Below are 25,170 nucleotides of genomic sequence, written 5' to 3' on the forward strand. Positions count from 1 at the left end.
TCTGCTGTAATATCGGCTAACACGACACAAAGAAAAGAGAGGGGCTATATAAGTTTTCCTGTTATAAATTTGAGAACAGCCATTCTAATCTAGGACACCCTGCAGTTTTAATAAGTTATGGTTTTAGGCGGACAATTTTGTGAGTTTTATTGCCACCATAACTTAATTGCATGATTAACTTAATTGCATTATTTTTTTTGAAGTTCTTAAATATTTCTGCGGCTTAAACTAGTGATGCATTTTATACCAACAGCATGGATCAACAAGACGGGAGAAGTAGTTGCAAAATTTACCCTTTTAATTTATTTCTAGCAAAAATAAGTCATTTTTATCACTAGGCAATTAAATGTTATTTTTAATACTTAAGTCAAAAGCTTCTAATGGTTTAAATATTTTACTGTCGGCCACTGTTATATTTTTAAACCTGGTGTCAGCAAGCGTTAAATTCTAACATTTCATGAATTTGTAAAAGTTTCAATAAATAACGAAAAAAAGGTTGCAACATAAAATCTTCAGATATACTTAATTTGGAATAAACTATGCATTACAATAAGAAACTATTTGCTTACTGATTTTTGTTTTTTGCTAAAAGTTTAAAAATAAAAGCACTAGCTTCCATATGAGCACCTCATTATGGCCTGCAGCTTATTGACTAAGACAAGAATTTTTCAAAAAAGCACATAAAAATTTAGAGGGAAGGAGTTACGTAACTATTTTTTAACTGGAAAATAGTTTTAAAGAAAGATATTTCGAATATGACTGAAAAAGTAAATAGTTTTAGAGTATCTTAAAAAGCTTCAATTGTAACTTCAATTCATAAACACAAAATAAAGCATATTAAAAACCTGTAGTTTAGTTGGACAGGAATTTCATTTTAAGATTCCTTTTGAAAGGGTGGGGTTAGTTTATCTTTAAAATCTTTCTAGTGTTAAATAATTTTCATTTATTAATTTTAGGTTTAATGCTTACAACTTCGTAATTTCAGATTTAAAAAAAAAGTTAACCACATTTGTTGAATAAATAATATAATTAGTTGGATTGGAATAATTAAATAAAGAAACAATAAATTATATTATATAATAAATAAAATAAAATAAGGAATTAGTTGGATTGGAATTCATGAAGCACTGTTAAAAATATTTGTTTTTCTAAGGTGACTAATTTATGTGAACCCTATTTTTTTTTTGTTTACATCAGTGAATAAAATATATTCGCGATTACTAATACTGATTTTCCATAACGCATGCTCACACCCATGTCATGTCATTCCAAAAAAATATATATATTACATAATTCCAAATTATTATTATTTTTTCCCAATTTTAGTAATGTCTTGAATTTTACAATCCATTGATGAACCACAAAATTCGCATTGTCCTCCCAAATAAATTTTATTTTCAATATTTTAGTTAATATCTGAAATGGGAGGGATTTATTTGAATTAAAAAGGATAATACTCTGTGCAAATTGACCCTTAACAAAGAGCGTTAAGAAAGGCAAAACGAATAGACAGTAATCAGAAAAAAAGTTATTTTTATTGCAAATAAAAATACTCAATTGATAAAATATATTAAAATTTGATAGATTTACACAAATCTTATGTACAAAAACAAACTAAAATGTAGAAAATACTGTATGATATGTTACAAAATTACACTTCGATGCAATAAGTTACGTAGCAGCCTGTTTGAAAAAATTGGCTTTTTCTCTAAATGCCGCCAATCTTTGCTTTTTTATTTCTTCTTGGCGTCTTCTTTCCTCTTGCTCAGCCTTCACTTCCTCCTCAAATTTCGATTTGGAGGACTGTTCAGCAATCTACAAAAGATTATTCAGTGTTTCAAATTCTGTTTCCAAGTCTTTGGCATTTGTTTGAAATCACATTTAAACACAAAATAAAAGGCATGTCTGAAATTAAAAGGCAGTTTGAAAAATTTGTTACCAGATACAGAGTTACGAAAGCTATAGGGCCGGTCAAATTATCTTGTGTCTTGTGGATCAGCATTCAATATATTGGACAACATTTTGTACAATTTTATANGTGATTATTTAAAAAAAATCAATTTCCTTCAGTTTTAATTTTGAAAATGTTGAGTAATCATCCGGTTATGTTATAGTTCTTCTTTAACTCAGAGCTACATTTGTTGTGTGTACGTAATTCTGTTACCAAATTATATTTGTAAAACTTTAAAATATAATTGTGCTTAATTAAACAACTTCTTAGAATTTTTATTGACAATTGAAAAAACGCAATAAAATCTTCTATAAATGTGATAAAAAAGGTAAAAGGTATTTTAATTTCTTACCGATGAGGATTTTGAATACACGTGAATGCATAACAATTAAAAAGAGATAATTTTATTGTTATATTTAATATTTATTCATTTATCAATTGTTTTTTTTTAAATTCAATTCAATTTTTTTGTGATATTGTCAAAAGAGTTAAATACTTCAAACAATGCTTTTATTTTGTATTGGATAAAAAAAAAGAGAAAGAATATTAATATTTTATGAAGGGCGCCAGTAAGAGATTTGCCATAGGCGCTTCTTCCCATAGGTACGCCTCTGAGGGCCGGTCAAATTATCTTTTGTCTTGTGGATCAGCGTTCAATATATTGGACAACATTTTGTACAATTTTATAACATAAAAAAGAAATTTTCTGTAAATATACTTTTAAAATGAGATTGTCTGTGAAAAAATGCAATTGGATAACTCTCATTGGTCGAAGTTTTTAATTACATTTAAAAATCACAAGAAAAGAAAGAGTGAAAGATTTAAGTAATATTTTGAACAGTTTTATGGCATTTAAATATCTTATTTGAATCTAGTGGATTTTGTTTCTAACCAAAGGCGAAGAAGTAAATTTACACATATCCCTCAATATGAAAATAAATCTAAAAAATTAAAATTCTAAATTGATATGCAATAAGCATAAAAATTAAAAAAAAAAAAAGTTTTTTTTTTCTTTTTAAATTTACCACTTTATGAATTACTTTTCGTCTGGGCAGTATATTTTTAATAAATTTTTTTTTATTTTCTGCCAATATTTAAAGCTCGGGTTTTAATAGCAAAAACGCCGAAGAGAGATTTTCTTACCCGTAAATTTGATCGAAAGCGTTAGAAACGAAACTGGGTTCAGTTAAGTCTGGAGGAGGAAGGAAAAAGGCATGCTCATTCGCTCATAAACTTACTAGTATCTTCTTAGGAAGAGGAACACTTTGAAATTATCAGAATACGCTTCGTTCAGCGGTANTCATCTAGAAATTAAGTTTATAAAAGAAAAAAATAGTATATTCTTACTACCACATTAAATATGAAAATAAAATCTTCCGGAAAATCCGGAAGAGTTGGCAGGTATGGATATGCAATAAGCATAATAATTTAAATAATTAAAAAAAAAAATTTTTTTTTTCTTTTCTTTTTTTTTTAAATTTACCACTTTTTTGAATTACTTTTCGTCTGGGCAATATATTTTTAATAAAAAAAATTTTATTTTTTGCCAATATTTAAAGCTCGGGTTTTAATAGATTAAAGCAAAAACGCCGAAGAGAGATTTTTTTACCCGTAAATTTGATCGAAAGCGTTAGAAACGAAACTGGGTCCAGTTAAGTCTGGAGGAGGAAGGAAAAAGGCATGCTCATTTGCTCATAAACTTAGTATCTTCTTAGGAAGAGGAACACTTTGAAATTATATTCCTAAGAACGATGCAATGATGAATCAATTGAAGAAAAACTGAAGGATATGGAAACCGACAATTGATTGCATTTCTTATAGGAAACCAAAAATCGTATTTTTACCAAATTTATAAAATTAGTTACAACATTCGTCACCCGATGGCGCACTTGATAAAAACTATCGTGAAATTTTTTTCTTTCTCCCGCTTATACAAATCATTCCATCAGAAATACAGTCTATAACAAAAAAATCGACGCACCAAGAAGCAATCATCCGATTGCTTTGAAATTTCGTATGCATGAATGTTTTGAACAGATATGGCTGAAATGATGCCGACTGGGGACGTATAGTCTTTAGCGACGAATCCCGCTCCCAACTGTGTCCTGACGATCATCGAAGACGTGTTTGGAGACGCACAGGGCAGAGGGGGGATCCTGCCTTCACTATTGCACGCCACACCGGCCCTCAACAAGGCATTATGGTCTGGGGTGCCATTTCCTTTGACAGCCGGACCCCTTTGGTCGTCATTAGAGGTACACTTACTGCACAGCGGTACGTCGACGACATCCTAAGACCTGTTTTGCTACCGTTCCTTTTGCAGCGCCCTGGGCTGGTTTTTCAGCAGGACAATGCCAGACCACATACGGCACGTGTTGCTATGAACTGTCTGCAAGCTTGTCAAACTCTTCCTTGGCCTGCCAGATCACCAGATCTCTCTCCCATCGAGCATGTCTGGGATATGATGGGAAGGCGATTGCATCTGGCACGGAATGTTGATGACCTCGTTCGACAATTGGATCGAATTTGGCAGGAAATACCGCAAGAGACCATCCGGGAGCTTTATCGGTCTATGCCACGCCGTGTGGCAGCTTGTATCCAGGCTAGAGGCGGGTCAACACCTTATTGAACTTGTTACTGTAACTTTGCAATAAATTGTTCAATTGTTCTGAAGTTTTAATCATTTACTATTCTGTACATTGTCTTCCTATCCACCAATTTTCGTTTCAATCGGACAACTCCTTCTTGGTGCGTCGATTTTTTTTTTGTTATAGAGTGTATTTACACTGCCCGAAGTTGATGCAAATGGTTTTTTATCTGAAGTGCCAACTGCAGACGAAATTGAAATTTCTAATTAGTTTCAAAAATTTGAGTAGAATAAATTCTCTGGTTTCATATACAGAAAACAACAGACCGTATTTTTTGTTTTACTACTATTTCCGGTTTACTACGATTTTTCAAAACAGTTATTTTTGGAACAACCGATGAAAAAAAATTATATAAACAGGGTGGCCACTACAGTGAAAATTTTAATAAGTGGCACGGAAATATTGAAGAAACAAATTGTTTCTAATAATTTACATCTACTAAAATGTATTTGTGACTTTATTAGATATATTTAGAAGTTACATCTGATTATCTTCATTAACCAGTGAAATTAAAACCTTCAAAATTTTCAATAATATAAAAAAACTTATCAATACTTTCAAAAAAATTACACAAAAAAATTTCAGATTGTGGCCAAGCTGATAAAATATGGAATGACTCAGTGTTGGTCATATTTGCATGCAGCAAAGCTATTTGTACGACGGGGAAAAAAACTGGTAGTAAAACCGTTAAATTCTTAGCTTTTCTTCGAAAAGAATAATTGTCATAACGAAGACCTTATCAAAAAGTTATTTTTCATCATAGGTTACGATGCCGTATATACGTTATAACTTTTCTTGGTATCCAGGTTTCTATTATTTATTAAAGGCAAAGAAACAAGTAATGATTTCAATACCAGCTCGTTTCCGGTGGTACAAACAGCTCTGTTACAGGTTCTAATAAAGAAAATACAGGATGTTCCGTAATTATTGCCCTTTATATATTTCTTTAAGAATTCTTTTTAAAAATGAATTCAAACTAAGGGTCACAAATTTAAATGAAAATGATCGAAAACCAAATTATTATGTTATTCAACAGGATTTTTTTTCCATATAATCTTTTATTATTATTTTTCAACAGGAAACACCTTATTTTCGCTTCATTCTAAAACAAATTATTGGCAAACATTATTTTGCTGAGATCAATAGTGATTGGTTACAGTTTGAAAAATTTTTTTGTTCCTGAATTAAAATGAGAGGCCCAATATATATAGTTTTTTCCCCTTCATTGTTAGCAAGAACTCTGAAAATATATATTGAAGGATGCAGATATTGTATTTAAAATTTTAAATGTTATAATTATAAAAAATTTCAAATTTCGAAAACGTTTTTAAAAAGTATGACTTAAATTTAGGAATTGAACACAGAATATAAAAATTATTGAATGTAAATTAAATGTTATTTAAATTTCAATATATATATATTTTTTTTTAATTACTGAAATTTGAGCACGCTAGCTTAAAAGTCATGAATCCAACAACTCGGAGGACTTAACTTTAGGCTCCAATTTAAACTAAACTATAATTCTCTCCAAAAAAAGATAATCATTTAATCGTTTGAATATCACTAGATAGTAGAATCCCGTTAAGAGGAAAGAGTATCGCACACTTTCTCACAAAATCAATAAAATCTTATTCATATCGCATATAAAATGTTTGATAATGATTCAAGCAGGAAAGATAGTCGTTTATCTAAAGTCAGTACAGCTCCATTAACTTGAATAAAAATTCCTGGACCTTGGCAATTTGCGTCCAAGAAGTAATGCTTGTTATGAGATAAGAAATGCATAAGAACAATTTTTACAACTAATCCAAAAATTACGATGGAAATTTTGCTTTTTAGAGCCAACGAGTAACCAAAAAATAACTATTCAAAATTTCCGAATTTTTGCGCTTTTGCAAATTTTTTCCCGTGAAAATCATTAAAGTAACTGGGATTTCTTAAATTTTTTTTCTTCAAAAGAAATTTTTTCAACAATTACTTTTACAGACAGTTTATTTATAAATGTTGCAGAATATATTAGTTTTACATACCTTGGCCTCAAAAAAGTTCTTAGCGCCTCCGACGCCAGCTTCCTCAACGTTAATTTCTGTCAGTTCAGCTAACTGAGAGAGACCACCATTCAAATCAAGTTCGCCAGCTTTCGCCTTCTTATAGATGAGCATGAACTGGAAATAAAAAAAAATTTAAAAAGTAAGTCATTACTAAAATGTGTTTGCAAATAACATAACAAAATTTGCCCAATTATGACAATGCAAATGTCAGGGGCCGGGATAGCCTGGTTGGTAGGGCACTGGGCTCATGTCCAAGAGTTCGTGGCTTCGATCCCAGGCCAGCCGAAGACTCCCCGTGTAGTAAATGGTGACTGATGCACGTTAAATCTGTCGAGTCGCAAAGTCCTCCATGTTTACATAATAAATCAATACCTCTGGGGGTACTCTGATCCAGGAGTATCCTTGTCTTCTGGATTGGTTCAAAATTACAAGGCTACGGAATTGAACATTAGTAGTGGTAAACCCAAAAATTGGGGCGGCTGTTCAACGACGGATATAAAATAATATAGTATAAAATATAAAATGGAAATGTCGGAGCTGAGATGGCTCAGCGCATAAAGCACTTTCCTTTGAGATGATCCGGGTTTGAATTTCAGCGATAGCTGGTCGATATGAATTTAGCCCAGACCACAGTGCTGACGCAAAATATCCTCGGTGATAAACTGATAATGGGTTAGAGTCCCCTTGTCGTTAGGCTAATCATGGGAGGTTCGTGGTTTTCCACTCCATGTAACGCAAATGCGGGTTAGTTGCATCAAGAAGTCCTCCGCCACGAAGGCAAATTTCGCCCAATACTTGATCCAGGAGTTCCCTCCCTTGTCTTCTGGATTAGGTTCAAAATTACAAGGCTACGGAGTTGAACATTAGTAACAGTAAGCCCTTGGGTCGGTTGTTCAACGACGATTATAAAATAAAATAAAAAACAATACATGTTATATGCTTTATTGTAGTTTTATCAAAAAACCGATCAGTTTTACCAAAAGCTTATAACGCCGGCCATAAAATAAAAATTGCAAATGTTATTAAAGACAAAGAAATTTTTCACTTTTACCCTAGCATCCTAACACAGATTAAATGTCATTAAACAGAGTTAGCACTGTTACCAAGCATGCAGGTAAGGTAAAAACAGATAAAAGATTTCAACCTTTAAACTGTTTTAATGCCATTTGCTTTTCCATCTCTTCCTGTTTTAAGTATGGTGATATTTAAGAAGAGAAAACAAAATTAGGAAAAGCGGTATGACTCCTTTATTTAACACATTTCCTTTACATAAAACAAAAGGAAATGGAAGAACTAAACCAAACGTAATGTCAAAAACAAGGCGCACAAAATACCATATTGCCTTATGTTACGACAGAAATAGATAACGAGTTATTCATGTTAAATATCTCTATTAAACGACGTTATAAAGTCTAATGAAAATAAATTCAAAAAAAGGTAACACAGGACGAAACATATGCTCAGTGGCGAGTACGAGATACGCACTCAGTGAGGTTGAAAGTCTCGCACATTTCACGAAATAGTAAAGTTGTGAATTTTAGTTACAACAAACTAATATTTTTAGATCAACGCGCCGCCAAACCACTGTACTAAAAAAAATTAATAGGCTAGTATTACCGCCACCAACAAGTCAAAAATATGTGAGGGATCTCCTGAGGTAGGACAGTAGGTTTATCTCAAGGTCGTAGGATTTTTATTGTATGTAAAAGTAATTTAATCTTATATTACGATAACAATATCATTTATGGAAGGTAATGCATTCAAATAATCTTATACAAATTATATGACATTGGCCCGACATTTTGCCTTAAAAGTAAAAACATCAAGGGGGGAAAAAACAAAAAAACAGTAGATTAACTCATTTCAATTTTAATTTTAAATGCATAGGCCAGATTAAAATCTTAGCTCGCCACTGTTTTCACGAAAAATGAGAGCAATTTTTAAAAATTTTAACAAATATATATCAAAGAACGTTTTGGTGGTCAAAACCATAAAAGGATGTAGAAACTCATAACTGTACAAAATGTTCTAATCATGAGGAAATTTGGAAAATTCTTTGAACGTTCTTCTCTGTCGAACTTTTCCATCAGAGTCAAATGTTAGTGAAGTCAGGGGTCTGTCTAGGTTTTTCTGAGAGGTACCTATTTTGTGAAAATTTAGNAAGGAGAATCATTTACACCCCTTTTACTTATCTCACTGGGTGGGAACCGTGGTCGAGTTCAAGTGAAAAACCTTCCTTCTGAAAACTGCCGTAACAGGGGAACTCAAAATCTCAGACCCTACCGGAATGAAAGAGTTAAAGAACGTTTTAGTGGTCAAAATCACAACAGGACGTAGAAACTTATAACTGTACAAAATGTTCTAACCATGAGGAAATTTGGAAAATTCTTTGAACGTTCTTCTCTAATGAACTTTTCCATCCGAGTCAAATGTTAGAGAAGTGAACATTAACTTGAATTGCCCACCTTTATAATACAACAATAACACACTTGATCATTAAATAGATTTGGGTTTAATTACACGAAGAGTTTCTTTTTATCTTTCAAAGAGTTTCTTTCCATCTTTCAAAGAGTTTCTTTCCATCTTTCAAAGAGTTTCTATCTTTCAAAGAGTTTCTTTCTATCTTTCAAAGAGTTTCTTGCTATCTTTCAAAGAGTTTCTTGCTATCTTTCAAAGAGTTCCCTTCGATCTTTCAAAGAGTTCCTTTCTATCTTTCAAAGAGTTTCTATCTTTCAAAGAGTTTCTATCTTTCAAAGAGTTCCTTTCTATCTTTCAAAGAGAAACATGCAGAGATGTTAAACAAATTTGATAAAAGATTTCTGTCTTGTGAATTTATGTAAATTTTTGCGCATGTTTTGTTAATCTCCTTCTTAAAGTCAGACTCCTGATCACCATTTTTTCATATTTGTCCATAGCAAACTCTGGTAAAATATAGTGGTTTGGAGCTCAATATTGAACAAGACAAAATTTACTCCCCAGCCCAACATATATGCTAGCAAATTACAAGCTGGCGAACGGAAATTTCGTGCCTTAAAGTAGATCAACTTAAGGCTTCTATACTATGTTTCAGGAGTTCTAGATCAACTGATTAAATAAAGCACAATAATAAAATCTGTTATACTGCAGCAAATTTTAACAGTATTAAGTACTAAGCCGTGATGGTTCATGGGAAAGAGTGTTCGCCTTCCAATGAGGTGAACCGGGTTCGAATATCAGCGGTGGCTGGTAGATACGAATTCCGCATCTGGCTCTTACCGTCCACAGGGCTGACGTAAAATATCCTCAGTGGTAGACGGATCATGGGCTAGAGACCCTTTGCCATCAGACTAACCGTGGAAGGTTTGTTGTTTCCCTCTCCATGTAATGCAAATGCGGGTTAGTACCTTCAAAAATTAACTTCTCGAAGGCAGAATTTCTCCCAATACTTGATCTTCTAGTTTCCTTGTCTTCTGGATTCAGTTCAAAATTACAAGGCTACGGAGTTGAACATTAGTAGACGTAAACCCAAAATTGGGTCGGATGTTCAACTACAGTTATAAAGTATTAAGTACTGAACAAAACATTAGGTGTTATAGTCTTGTGAAAAAAAATCACAGGAATACATCGTAGTCATGAGTTCCGAGTTATCAAAAGAAAAAAAACATCTTGTGGATATGTTGTTGACATTGAGTAGTTCTAAAAAATTTTTTGATTAAAATATTCAGTAGTATTTTTTAAAAAAAATTTCCGTTGAATAACAATGATAAAAGGCCATCCGGAAGTTTTGAATTAGTGAGTGAATTGTGTAGAACTCGGTAAAGAATTTCTTAAAATACCTCTCTGAAGCTTATTTTGGCATCTCCGTCTTCGTCCACTTCTTTTATCATTTCTTTCAGCGCCAGATGGGTTTGTGGTGCATTCAGGGTTTCCATCATTCTTTTCAGTTCTTCCAAATCTATAAAACCATCTTTACCAACATCGAACCTTAAAGAAAACATATCTTATTAAAAAAATGTCAAAACGAATTTTCAGAACTGATAAAAATTAATATATAGAGTGCTTGTAAAGAAATGTTTATGAATATCAATGCATTAAGCTAAGTGCAATTTAGTTAAGCAGAGGCGAATCTCTATTCTTCCGTACAATTGAAAAAACAACTGTACATGGTGCTACACGATACATGGCCGTGCAATACAAAAACAGGGAGCGTAGCGAAATTATTCAACAAAAAATAAGCACCTTTTAAGCATTCAAAAAATATTTTTAAGCACTTTAAAAAAATATCATAATTAGGTGAGATTGGAAAGTTTTTGACAATCGACGGTTTTATCTTGTTTAACCTACATGTCGAAAAAAAAAACCTTTTGGCACTGTTTTTGGCAATTGTCAAAAATCATGAAACATTGAAACATGTAAAACGAATGGCGTTTTCATACGCTACGGCCCGACAATACGCCGAAGTAGATTGATCGGGTTTAAATAAATTGTGAAAACGTTAAACAGAACAATGTGAAACTGTGTCTTTTTGCATAATTCGAAGCGAAAATCAACATGGTAAAGGAAAAATCTCATTTCGAAAAAGATAAAATTAAGCACTTTTTAAAAACGCTACGCTCCCTGAAAAATCAACGTCAGCGATAAAAAGTTCAAAATTGAAATTTTTATATATTTGGCCTTTTCTATAATACTACTGAAAAAATAAAAAATAATTTGTTCTATCAGTTTTTGAAATTCTGTTTTAGAGTTCATAACATTAGCAATAGAAAGAAAATAGTTGTCAAGTCATTTTTCTCGAAATCACTCGTAAAATACGTTATTTTTTCAACTGCAAGGCAGGATAGATCAAGAAAATTGGCTTGTCAACTGTTGTTTACAATATTTTCTTTCTATTGCTATAAACACCATAATAGAATTTCAAAAAACTGGTAAAAATTTTTGAAAAAATTTTTTTTCAGTTTTTTCTGCAAACATTTTCAATAAATAACTTAAATGCAAAAATGGCAACTATATAAAAATTAATTTTCATTTATTTATTTTTTATTTTTTTGTCGTTTTTGTTGACTTTTCGATTACAAATTGCGATCATCTTTATAAGCAAAATAATCTAAATACTTTATTTCACAGGGGTTAGTTAAAGGAGAATTCGAGGTCCATAAGAGTAATTCATAATTTTTATTAACAAAACGAACTCCACACAAAATATTTTAGCTTAAAAACAAGTCTTCACAATATTTTTTTCAAAAACAGAATCACGGCATATATAATTCCTAATAAAAAAATAAATGAATAAAACAGGATATTTTTTTAAACAAACAGAGCCCTGACAGAATCCGATTTTACGGTAATTTGAGATTCAGATAATTACAAATAGATTCTTCTCAAAACATCAAAACAGGACCTTGTCAGTACAGATCATTAAAATATCACAATAACAGGACCTTTTACAAAAAAAAAAAAAAACTAGTTTCACAGGGTAGGGCTTAAATACAGTACCACTATTATTATACAATTTTCTTCAGACACAACATCAATATTATTTAGAAAGTAAAGTCTGGAAAATAGCTGAAAAAAAGTTCGAGTCTAAACATAATTTAGAATAAAATTGCGAAGTCTAAGATCGCCTGGTTGAAGATCTCCAAAATTTTTTAGTATTATGGTATTTGAGAAATTTCGCCTGACATTAGTAAAAAAAAAAGTAAAAAAAAGTACCACTCCGCTGAAAGAGTAGGAAAAAGAAAGTTTTTGCAAATAAACGTTTTTTCTTTCTTTCAAGATAACCTAAGGAGAGCTTTTTAACAAGCGTAAGACTGTAAAAAAACAAAATAATAATAGATATATGTTAGTTTTAAACAGTTTAGTAAAATGCTAATTTCATACAAAAAAAAAATATGTTTTGTATTTTATTCAGAAAATTTCTCATCAATCAAAAAAGTTTAAATTTTGAGTCACAGTTGGAAAAACCACAGAAAAATTAAAGAATATTTTAAACAAAAATAAATAAATCAGGAAACAATTTAAAATACCCCTAATTAAGTCGTAAGTAGCAGATAGAAAATAGCACAACTTCCCTATAGTAGTAGCATCTATTTCTTTCTCTTTTTTTTTTTTTTTGTNTTTTTTGCAAAAAATAGAGGTTGAAATAAGAATGAATCGAAACAAACATCTCTTTCTTAAGTTCATCAGAAATGCATCTCACACTTGAAAATAACGAGAAAAGAATTGGTTTTAATGACTGATATTTATTGAGAGCCAAAAATAGAAACAATCGATGACTATATAAGGAGTTGTACATTGTTTTTTGTTTCAAAACAATATCCGAGGTGTTCGATTTTAATTTTAAAACGAGCACAATTAATTTTCAGAAACTCGAGAAATAATTTCTCAACAAAGGATTTAAATTCAAATTTTTTTTATTTTTCATAAAACTTTGAGGATTTTGTTTTGCCCTCCCCCTCAAATAGACTAGTAATTTTACTATTTAATTACAAAAATAATAATTTTATTACCGGCTTTGAACAGCCGACCTTATTCTAAGTTTATGATTATCCATGTTAAATACTGTAGCTTTTTAATTTTGAACCCGTTCCAGAAGACAAGGGAACTCATGGATCAAGCATTGGTAAAATTAGCATTCGTGGAGAACTTTTTCATAACTCTAAGGATATATAACGTTAACACTGTGGTCGGCACTGAGCCTAGAGCAGAGTTCGCATTAATCAGCCACGACTGAGATTGGAACTGGGGTCATCTTAATTCGGAGACGAACTCGTTATCCAAAGCAAATTATATAGAAAATACAGCACAAAATCAAGATGAATAACTGAAACCTTTGATATATTTTTCTTAATACTTAAATTTCTATATAATCTTTACAGTATAATAAATCAGAAGTTTTAGAGTAAAATCTATAAGTTAAATCGACTTAGAGTAAAAATGTAACTTTCGATTGAAAAAAAAAATTGAATTATTTTTAAATGGGAAAGTTTATCATAAAGAAAGTCTCACATGTATTTTTTCAGACCTTAAAATAGGAAATTTTAAAAAATACAAAGGCTTCGTAAAATAATCGTAATGTAATAACACAATAAGTTTTGTTTTATTCCAATATTTATCAAAATAAACAAATTCTTTTTAAGAATGAAGTAGGCTTATCGAATCATGATTAAATAAATAAAAAAAGTGACAAATAAAATAAAAATTATCAAACTCAACAAAGTGGTTAAGATTAGAAACTATAAATAATTCCTAGGGATTATTCCAGTTTAATTACCCAGTAGTATCGATAGAGAGGAGAAAGAAAATGATTTACAAAGTAACAGGGTTAGTTACAAAATAATTTGATACATTATTTGAAGAAAACTATTCATAAGCATTCAAATTTGGTAATTAGTTTTTTTTCTGAAGAATGAATAAGGAAGAGATGTGTTTTCGCTGTTTTTTGTCAGAGAGGAAAAAATAACTAATAGAATAAAAATAATAGAGCACCGTAAAATTAACTTTTAAAATATTCGAGTGCAAACAAGAATTGAAAAAATATTTGAATTCGTTTAAGCTTTATGTAAATGTTGCTTTAAGTTATACTGCTGGTTTCGAAATTGTGGAGCCTTAACCTCCATGAGTCAAAACGGAATGCAGCGGAAATGCTTTACTTTTTAGGTAAATTTAAGATTAATTTAGTTTTATAGGATAAAATATTTATTAATATAAACGCGAGAGTTAAAAGAGAGAATTGCAGTAATAATCTCTTTCAGCGATTATTAAGTGATGTTTTATAAAATGAAAACTAAAAAACTAAACAAAAAAAAAATTTCAAAAGGAAAAAGTAGTTTCAGAATTATTGAAAAAGCAACTTAGTTGAAAGTTGATTCTTAAATAATTCTGGAACTACTTTTTCCTTTCAGTTCCAGAATTAGTAACCAGAATTATTCTGGAACTACCTTTCACTTTTAGTTCCAGAATTATTTAAAAAAACAACTTTCAACTAAGTTGTTTAAATAATTCTGGAACTACTTCTTCCTTTTGTTTGTTTTTTAAATAATTCTGGAACTACTTTTTCCTTTTAGTTCCAGAATTATTATTACCCAGAATTATTCTGGAACTACTATTTCCTTTCGCTTGTTTTTTAAATAATTTTGGAATTACTTTTTCCTTTCGAACTTTTTATATTCCTTTCAATACTTTTTAATATTAAAAAGATTTTATTTTCTCTTTCTTAATTAATATTACTTAAATGGAAGCACACAGAAAATCAAGTTGGACGTACCTGGATTACATATAAAATTCTGAGAAAAAATTCTGCGTTTCGTTTGTTAAGCATTAATACGACTATCTCTATAATTTTCTGATACATTGAGCGATCCAGAACATGAAACTCATAACGAGATTTAAATGAAGCGCATCTCTAAATAAATAAACAAACATGAACGACCTCGTGAACACAGAAAATGGCATGCTGAACTCGAACCGAAAGAAAAATCAAATTGGCAAGCAGAACTTCCCCAAACAATTACGCATTGAAGCCACTTCTTTGAAAGAAAATTAACCAGAGGGCAAGGCAGATGAGTGAGAAAAGAAAAAAAATGATATATTCATGCATTCGACCGAGATCTATAAAGAAAAGGGGGAAGTTTCGGTTTCGGACGAATCTCGAGGAAAAATGAAATCACGCNCGTTGAATAGAACAAACAATGTGAACAGTGTCTTTCACTCCTTCTGCATAATTCGTAGCGAAAATCAACATGGTAAAGGAAAAATCTCAATTTGGAAAAGGGAAAATTAAGCACTTTTTAAAAACGCCCAATGAAAAAAGCACCTTCAAGGGCTTTTACACAACGAAAATCGAAAATAAGCACCTTTAAGCACTTTTTAAAAACGCTACGCACCCTGAATTAACATTACTTAATTTGAAACTCAGAAAAAATCAAGTTGGATATACCTGGATTACACATAAAATTCTGAGAAAGAATTCTGCGTTAACGCATTCAACGCTTTCGCCTCGTTTGTTAAGCATTAATACGACCATCTCTATAATTTTCTGATACACTGAGCTATTCAGAACATGAAACTCATAACAAGATTTAAATGAAGCGCATCTCTAAAAAAATAAACAAACATGAACGACCTCGTGAACACAGAAAATGGCATGCTGAACTCGAACCGAAAGAAAAATTAAATTGGCAAGCAGAACTTCCCCAAACAATTACGCATCGCATCCACTTCTGTGAAAGAAAATTAACCAGAGGGCAAGGCAGATGAGTGAGAAAAGAAAAAAAATGATATATTCATGCATTCGACCGAGATCTATAAAGAAAAGGGGGAAGTTTCGGTTTCGGACGAATCTCGAGGAAAAATGAAATCACGCAATTGGAATGAGGTTGAAGTAGGCAGTATGATTAGTGTAAATCTGAATTTGTGCAGTTAAATAGCAGAGGTAGATAAGGGTTCATTCTTAAAGTTACGAAAGCATATTTTTGAAGGAAATCGCAAACCCTTTTTTATGCTTCATTAACACTAGAAAGACTGAAACTTATAATATACCTATATTGTCCAAAAGCAGTCAAAATGACTGCATTGTGAAAGAATAACTAATGTGCAAAGAAATTTTTTAAATTAATTTTTAACATTTTTTATATTATTTACAGTTATATAACAAGTTAATAGTAAATATTAACAGTAAAAAAATGTGGAAAGAAAATATTAATTTATGCATTATTATTTGTACATTTTTTGCAAATGAAAAAGCAGTTAAAAAGCAGTCAAAATGACTTCGTTTAGGCAACTTATAGTGTTAAGAAAATTCCCTTCAGTTTTTGCTACAACTTTTATTGTAGTAATCTAATTTTAGATTAAAATTAAAGTAAAAAAATTTAACTCATAAAACAAAATTTACATTTAACAAACAATACATAAAACACTTACAATAAACATAAAACAAAATTTAAGTTTTAAATATTTTGATAGAATTTAAGTACAGGATATTCCTCGGTAATTTTTGGCGCATTCTTTTACGTGGTCAAAGCTTCTTAAAATATTTTTCAAACTTTCTCTTTCCTAAAATCTAACTTTTATTACTCATTTGAAAATTAAGGCATAGATCATACCTTCCAACATTCGTTCTTTTCGAGAATGGATTTTCCAAGTGGTATTAAAACAATTACCGAAAAACAGTTTTACTCAAAAATATATTTATATTTTAACCAGGTTGAAGTTCGCTATCGTGAGGACTAATATGCTTTTTATATATAACTCAACTCATTTATAATTATTAATATAATTCAAAAAGTTTAGTGAAATAACATGAATTTTGCTAGCACTTTAAATATGAAAAAAAAAAAATTCCGGGAAAACCGGAAGAGTTGGCAGGTATGCATAGATGTTCTTTCCTTTTAAATCAACAAAAATATGCAAACCCTTAAGTGTTTATGTACGTTGCACCTAAAATAACATTTTAAAACGAAACGTAACCTACAAAAACTATAATATAAGTGATAAAAAGTCAAAGAAAAATAATCATTTAACTTTAGGGAAAAAATACAAAATGAATGAAGGTTTTAGTACTCTCTTGGGCGGCTTTTAGCGCGAATGCAGGATATAATAAGGTCGTGCATAGAGGCCTACAAGTCCCTTGTGATACCCTGTGGTATCTCGTTTCAGAGTTGGCGCAAAAACACCGCTAAATCGACTAAACTCATAGGCTGTCACAAATCTCTGCCCAGAGTGGTCTCTGTCGTTCTGTGACAAATCTGGGGATGGAGCAGGTGTAGCCCTGCCCGAGTAGCAACAATATGCAGCTGAAGGATGTCACGAATGTACCGCGGTGTATCATAGCGCCATAAATTAATATAAGGAGTGTTCGTGTGCCGTATGCGATGGCACCTTATACCATCACATCAGCTGTAGAAGCGGTGTGATGTGAGATACCCACCGTTGCCAACTTATGAAGAGGGGTAGCTCTCGATGGGATTGGACTGCAATCGAATAGAATCAGGTGGTCTTCAGTGATAAATGCAGATTTCATTTGGACAGTGATGACCATCGTATGAGAGTGCTGAGAACCCATGGTGAACGACACAATCCTGCATACGCTGTACAACAGCAAACTTCTTCTAAAGCTGGTTTGATGATATGGGAGATCAGATGCAAACGGTAAGCGATCCTTCACACATAATGTTGATTTACGGTGCCCTTACAGTCCAGAGGTAAGTTCGTGCCATCATTTAGCTACATGCGTCGCCACTCATGGCAAGGCTACCAGTAGTCATTTTTCAGGGGATAGAGCGTTCGCCTTCCAATGAGGTGAACCAGGTTCGAATCCCCGCGATGGTTGGTCGATAAGAATCCGTATTCGGCTTGCACTGACCACAGTGCTAACGTGAAATATCCTCAGTGGTAGATGAATCATGGGTTAGAGTCCCTTTGCCATTAGGCTAACAGTAGGAGATTCTCGTGGTCTTCATCTCCATGTAACGCAAATACGGGTTAGTTCAACACCTCCTAGAAGTAGAAAGGCCTCAGCACAGATCAATTTAGTAGTCCGATGTGACGAAGTTAACTGAGCAGTAGACGAAAAATAAGAAAGATGTCATTACGTTAGGGGTACTAAGCTGTGCAGTGGTTAAAAATACAAAATATGTCCTTACGTTTAGACTACTAAGGGATATTTATGGTAACCCGTGCGGAGGCCTGTTCTTTCTAGGAGGTGTTGGTTAGTTCCATCAAAAAGTCCTCCACGAAGGCAAATTTCTCCCAGTACTTGATCCAGGAATTCCCTTGTCTTCAGGAATGGGTTCAAAATTAAAAGGCTACGGAGTTTAACGTTAGTATAATCGTAAACCCAAAAATTGGGTCGGGTGTTCAACGACGGTTTTGAAATACGAAATAAAATACGGCAATGTTCGGCCAACCACAGTAAGGGAGGGTTTCACAGGAAAGCTTCTGCCACATTACCACCCCTCCCTGATCTGCCAGATCCCCAGATTTGTCACCTAAGGAGCAAATTTGGGATAATTTGGGAGTGAAAAGTTGGACAACAGAGTTATGTCAATTTAACGTTTGTACTTCAACTGTGGAATGAGATGTCGTAGGACATAAGGGATTTTTGTATGCCAATGCCTGCCTAGCGTATTGCATTCGCGCTAGAGGTGGTCCAAGAGGGTACTAAAACTCCCATTCATTTCTATTTTTGAAATAAATATTCTTAAATAAATTATCATTTTGCTTTGATTGTTTTTAATCTCTTACTTATATCAGCGAAGTCCGTTGTACTTACGAATGTAAATCTCGTTTCATTCGGACAACTCTTTCTAGGTGCACTAATTTTTATAGCAATGAGTAGGTATATATAGATTTTTGAGTATAGAAAGTTTAAAAAAAAAGTGTGGGTAAATATATTTAGATTTATACGTTTTAGTTTAGATCCGTGATCATAAAACTCGACATTCATTTTTAAAGACGCCTCGTTATTAAATTCCATAAACGCACATCTTCTCTCGTCATCGTAATTAATTAGATCAAAATAAATATCTTGTTAGCAAAAGTATTTGATTTTCGTGATCATGACGCACGTGCAGAGACATGTAGTAAATCAGATTATAGCGGCCGGAAAGTGTGACTATAGCAGTAATCCGATTGTAGTGAAGTTCTTGATTTATTGATCGCAGAGTTATTCACGTCATTTCAGGTATTTCGAGCCTGGAATGTGGGTAAAATGTCAAAGGCGAAATAAAAACGGTAACATAAAACACAACTGAGCAATTTTGTTTTCGTTTGCAAGTATTGTAGTAGTTATATTTAGTTTACGAAGACATCACAATGAAAATAAAAATTGCGGAATGTTCGTATAACATGTGTATATTCTTAAGATTAAGACGAGAAAATTTTTTTTTATATATCTAAAACGAATTTCTTTATTCAAAACTACTTTTCTTTTAATAATGCTTAGGTATTAGGAAATACATGGAAAAATAATGCACAAGTCTTTTCTGTTACACTTGAAAACGGTATATCACATTGTCTAAATAGATACCTAGAGGCGAAAATCACTTCAAAATTTTTATCGCTTTTAGGGTCATATTTGTGATTACGTAAGTTATAAATTGTTTTAATATATTTAATTATTATAAACAAATTTGAAATACTTCCGGACCGTTAAGATTAATCGAAAGTCTAGGAACAATATAGTTATGGGCTTATCTTTTCACAAACCTTGATATTTACACCAAAATGTAACTTAGCATTATTTCGAGATAAGTACTTTGCAAGTTTCTGGAATTCCTTGAAATTCCTACTTCAGCGCAATGAAGAAAAAAAACATTCCACTGCCAACTTAGAAATTGTGGTGTTCTATGTAAGCAATTCTGTTTAACGCTTGATCGAACAATTTACTAAACCAAGCCTATGCATTTACTATTAAACAATGCCATACAGTAAAATTAAATGAGTAGTAAAATAGTAAACTTTATTTCTTCGAGAAATTAAGAAAAGCATTAAAATTCTCGAAAAAAAAAATGTTTTTCGCTTCAACCGAGCATTTGATACTGGCCGTCATTTATTACGTTTAAAAGTAACTAATACTTTGAAATATTTTAGGAGAAAAAATTTGAAAATTAATCCAAATTTAATTTTTCTTCTCAGCTTGCTGTGGGAAAAAATGAATTAAAAAAAAAATAGTTTGGAAGCGAAGAGCATTTTAAGAACAGGTATTTGAAAATAAAAAAAAAAAGGCAAAAATGGTTGATAGCTTACAGTTACAAAATTAACTATTTCATTCCTCAAAGTATACACCCATATTTATAAGCGATTGGTTGTACAGGCAAGTCTTGTAAAACCCTGGAGTATCAATTCTGGAGAGACAGTTTTACGCCAGTTTTTGAATTAAATTGTTTTCCCATTTAAAAGTTGTCTACGCTTAGAAATACAATAGAGTGCTGATTATCCGAAAGCCGATTGTTCGACTATCCGGATTGTTCATAGATCGTGTGCTTTTCCCAGCTTCTTCAAAGAGGAAATCTAAAATGTTTTTATTTTTACATTATTTATTTGAAAGGGGTAGAAAAATAGCTTCTTTCGTCCGACGGTAACCTTGAAAAGAACCTCACGATTTTCCCACTCAGATTGAAAGTGGGTGGCAAGTAATTTCGAATAAAATTTAAGAAAATTAAAACTTTTGAACACGCTATTTGTAATATGTTATAAGACAATATTAAAAGTTTCAATTCCAAGCTTTAAAACAGTGTGAAGGGAAGTTACTTAAAAACATTCACTTAGTTTTTTTCCAAAGTTATCCCCTGTCGTCAGGCTAACAGTGGGACTTTTTCGTGGATTTCCTCTCCATGTAACGCAAATGCGGGTTAGGTCCATCAAAAGATCCTGCATGAAGGCAACTTTCTCCAAATCTACATTACATAATCTTTGGTTCTACATTAAAAGGCTACGTTGTTGAACATAGGTAGCCGTAAACTCAAGGGTCAGCTGTTCCATCAAAAACACAAGTGAGATATATAACTTTTCTTCAACAAAATAATAAAAAAAACTAAAATATTAAGTTGTCAAAAATTAAGTTGTTAAAGTTGACGGAACCGACCTTCAGTTCTCAAATTTAAGAACGTAATAAATTATTTTCTGAAAATATTTCAAAAGCATTCACATAATTCGATGCCCACGAAATTAAAATTAATTACATAGCTGCAAAACTGTATTTGCATTTTTAATTTTTCAACTCGATATCAGAATTTGCAGAGTCATTTTGCAGCACTAACTTTCAAAATTCAAATTCGCCTGTGACTTCAAAGCAAACAGGTAGAGATTTATATTGTAAAAATTAAAGCTTAGTCTAACATTTATTTCACTCAATTTGCTAATATTAAATACAACTCATGTAATAAAATTGCATGAAATTTAACACTAAAGCTTTATGTTACTTAAAGAAATAAAAAAGAATTGTTATTTATGGTGTTCTGATTTGTACCTTTTTCTGCAAATGAATTTAATTACAATGGCATCATCGATACTTTTCCATCAAATAAAACAATAACCAAAAAATAAACATTGTCTTTCTTCCCGGACTATTTCTTATTTTTTATAAATAAGGATAGAAAAATATTTCTTTTTCGTTTTATCTATAATTTTTACCTGTTCTCAATTTTTCCTGTTAGAAATTCATTTCCTCTTTTTATTCTTCTTTAAATATCTGAAGTGGAAATTAATCGGCAGATGTTGTTATAATCTGCAGCGCCCGATGCCGTGATGGAAAGTGTCTGCTACCGGGATTATTATTTTTTTCTCTATGTTCTAATGTTTATTCTATTAAAATCTTTTAAATAAACGCCTGAGCGATTTCAAAATGGAAAAAACAAAGCACACCATTTTAATTTTTTTCCTCTCAAAAGTTGAGCAAAAATAACATTTTCAAATCAGTAGACAAAATAAATCTAAACAACTTAAAAGAATTAAAAAAACAATTGTTTTCGCTAATCACCGTAAAAAAATTTAAGCATACAAAAAGTGATTTATCTAAAGTATATTTGGAAAACCAAAACTAATATTTAAGTAGGATATTAAATTATTTATCTGAAATTAGTAATAACACAATTTTAATTATTAGAAGGAAAAATTTAAACAAATTTTTAAACAAAAAATATCGTGCACTATTTATCCTAACCTAAATAGATTTTTTATGGTTGATTGTACGGATTTTAAATACAAGATGGTGTAATAAAAAAGCACTTAAATTAGCTAAAAGCAAGCACATAAATTTATGTTTCCAATAAAATAAAATGGCCCTGGAGTCTATAAATATAGGCATTAGCCTTTCTCCTCAACGAAGTAAACTTATCTTTTTAAGTGATAAGGTTATAATTTCTTCATAGCCTCCTCCACTTCAAATTTTTCAAGGAGTGGCACTTAAAAGAAACTTTTGATAAGATAACCGAAATTGAGTTGATAATTCACACTAGATTTATTTGGAGAATCAGGTGTTATCAATTTTCGAATTCTAAAGCCTTAGTAATGTTCTTAAAGTAGATAAAATGATTAAAACAAGATTTAGAATATTTTTTTTCTCATGTTATCTTCTATATCAGGAAATAGTTTTAAAATTTTAAACAATGGGTAATATTGTGAGGGACCTTCTACTTTATTACCTTGACTCTTAATACAAAAAAATAAATCAACGTAATCGTCAAAAATTCCTTGTAAATTCCACACTAAATATTTTAAAAACATTTAGAAAATTGCATTTTATTTAAAAAAAAAAATCCATACACACACCCGAAACCATTAAAAACACGCTCACGAAATATTTGAACGTAGAAATAGCAAATGTACTGGTAATAATGTTTATTCTATTAATTCTAAATTTAATGTTATTTAAATTTAATGTTTATTCTATTAATTCTAAATTTAATGTTTATTCTATTAATTCTAAATTTAATGCTGATTCTATTAATTCCTTATTTAATGTTTAATTCTTTTTTAATGTTTATTCTATTTATTTTAAATTTATTGTTTATTCTATTAATTTAAATTTAATGTTTATTCTATTAAATCTAAATTTAATGTAAAATTCAATAGGACAAAAAATAAAAAAAGCTGCTTGAACACAAAAAAGGACAGTTCATTGTTTAGGAGGAAAAAAATGCTTCGGTGAAAGTTCATAAACTATTTTTTAAACACTCTTTTAATTAATGAACCAATTTTTATCATTTTAAAACTTTGCCTTTCGATAGGAGAAACCTCACCGTTACGTTAACTGTCAGTACACAACCGTCGTGAAGATTTGGCAATAATAGTTGCACCTGATAAAAAATGTGCAGTGGCTAGCTTATACTGAGGCAAAATTCGATCGGACAGCAAAGCGTTAACTATAGCCCAACAAAAAATAAAATAATCCAAAGACTTTCATTTTTGTTGATGCTGCATGCAAAATAGCTTAATCTAAAACAAGCAAATTTTAAAGTAATCAAATTTTGAAATATACATCGAATAAAAGATCATTTTTGGAAGAAACATGTCAAAAATTATATCCAAATCCAATTTTAAAAGATCTATAATGTCACGGCTAAAGAATGTTATGTAAAGAGAAAAATAAGCAAACTAAAAGTAGTTAATAAATAATTTTTGACGTTTTAGAGAGATTTGGCGAGTTCACGTGAAAATCTGAGTCGTGCGCATGCTTGTACAAGTGAACAATCAGTATTGCAAGTGCAAATGCGACAATATTTTTTAGCAAAATCTCAATAACTATACTTATGTCGTAGGCTAATTATAAAATCCAGCTCTTAGCAAATTGTCACTTTACATTTCGCCTACAAAGCACATTAGAGCAGCGGTTCCCAAATGGTGAGTTAGAGGTTCCGCGAGATAACCAGTAATGAATTTTGAAACCTCTGACTATAATTAGACAAAACTTTTAATTCATAATTTATTTAATCTTTCGGTTGCCTATTGATATTTTTCCAATTTTTGCAAAGATATAGAAATGGCCTTTTTTTTAAAGAAAATATATTTCTAATAACAATACATTGTATAAATTATGAAAAGAACAAGCATTTATAAAATATTGTAATAGTATTTCTTATCACGCTTCTAAAATCAAAATACAACTAAATATTTCAATTAAGAAATGTTTCCTCAACGTTTATAGCAGTTCTTTTCAAGTTTTCATCTCGAAATAAACAACGATTCAACTTATTTTGGTCAATTTCAGCTTATATGCACCAAAAACAAATTCATAACAAGACTAGATGTAGCATAAGCACTGCAAATTTAACTGTTGGACAGTTACCTAAAATGCGGAACGGACTGTGTATCGGAACTGGTCTTGGAAAGGTTCTGAGTTCGAATCCCGGGCAAAGTAAGGATGTTATTTCATTCTCTGTACTATCTGTTCTTACTGCTGGAGCAACGTTGGCCCACCCAGAGATGGGCATTTGTCATTCAGAATAATGAACAGGGGTGATTGTGAGCTCAAGTCGCAATTCCGGAAAATTTCTTGAGTTTAAAAAAAAAACAGTTTAAATTGAAAAAAATTTAAANGTCAAGAATAACTGAATAATTTCACTGGTCAACAAAAATGGGCACGGAATACTCTAATTGACTACGATTATGACAACTACAAATAAAACGTTAATCCTTTTCAAGTATATTTATATAATGTTTGAGAAAATTTACTTTTGTCTAACATAATGCATACTTTTGAGAAATGGTTACATGGCAAAAAAGCGTTTAATTTTTAAAGTTAAAATTTTATTTAAAAATTTAAAATAGTATTATCGTTTGTTTTCAAAAACTATAAAAAAATTGCGTTTGATAGATTTTAGAACAAAATTTTAAAATGAACTTAACTAAACTGTTATAAACTTACTTTTTAGCGCAACTAAGTATGTTACGCTGGAGTAAGTTAAAATAGCATAAAAATAAATAGTCATTCTTAGTCTTAGTTTTATAGTTTATCTCCTACAATAAGACGTTTAAGAGCAAACGATGTTTTGCATCTCGTTATAGACAAAGACATATCGATTGCATTTTTTGCTGGTTATTCAAA

At 31.2% G+C, this 25,170-nt stretch overlaps 1 protein-coding gene across 1 annotated transcript in view; it reads right to left on the reverse strand.

Annotated features, from left to right (window-relative positions):
* Nucleotides 1-1,516: 1,516 nt before the first annotated feature.
* Nucleotides 1,517-25,170, reverse strand: part of LOC107441267 (EF-hand domain-containing protein D2) — a 45,995-nt gene continuing 22,341 nt past the window's right edge. The window contains exons 2-4 of the mRNA XM_016054467.3: nucleotides 10,466-10,613; nucleotides 6,630-6,764; nucleotides 1,517-1,815 (exon numbers count right to left, since the gene is read on the reverse strand). Coding sequence (XP_015909953.1) covers nucleotides 1,672-1,815; nucleotides 6,630-6,764; nucleotides 10,466-10,613 — 427 coding nt within the window. The 3' untranslated portion in view covers nucleotides 1,517-1,671. The remainder of the gene's footprint in view (nucleotides 1,816-6,629; nucleotides 6,765-10,465; nucleotides 10,614-25,170) is intronic.

Source organism: Parasteatoda tepidariorum, chromosome 9 (assembly GCF_043381705.1).
Source record: "Parasteatoda tepidariorum isolate YZ-2023 chromosome 9, CAS_Ptep_4.0, whole genome shotgun sequence".
NCBI classification, from domain to species: Eukaryota; Metazoa; Arthropoda; class Arachnida; order Araneae; family Theridiidae; genus Parasteatoda; species Parasteatoda tepidariorum.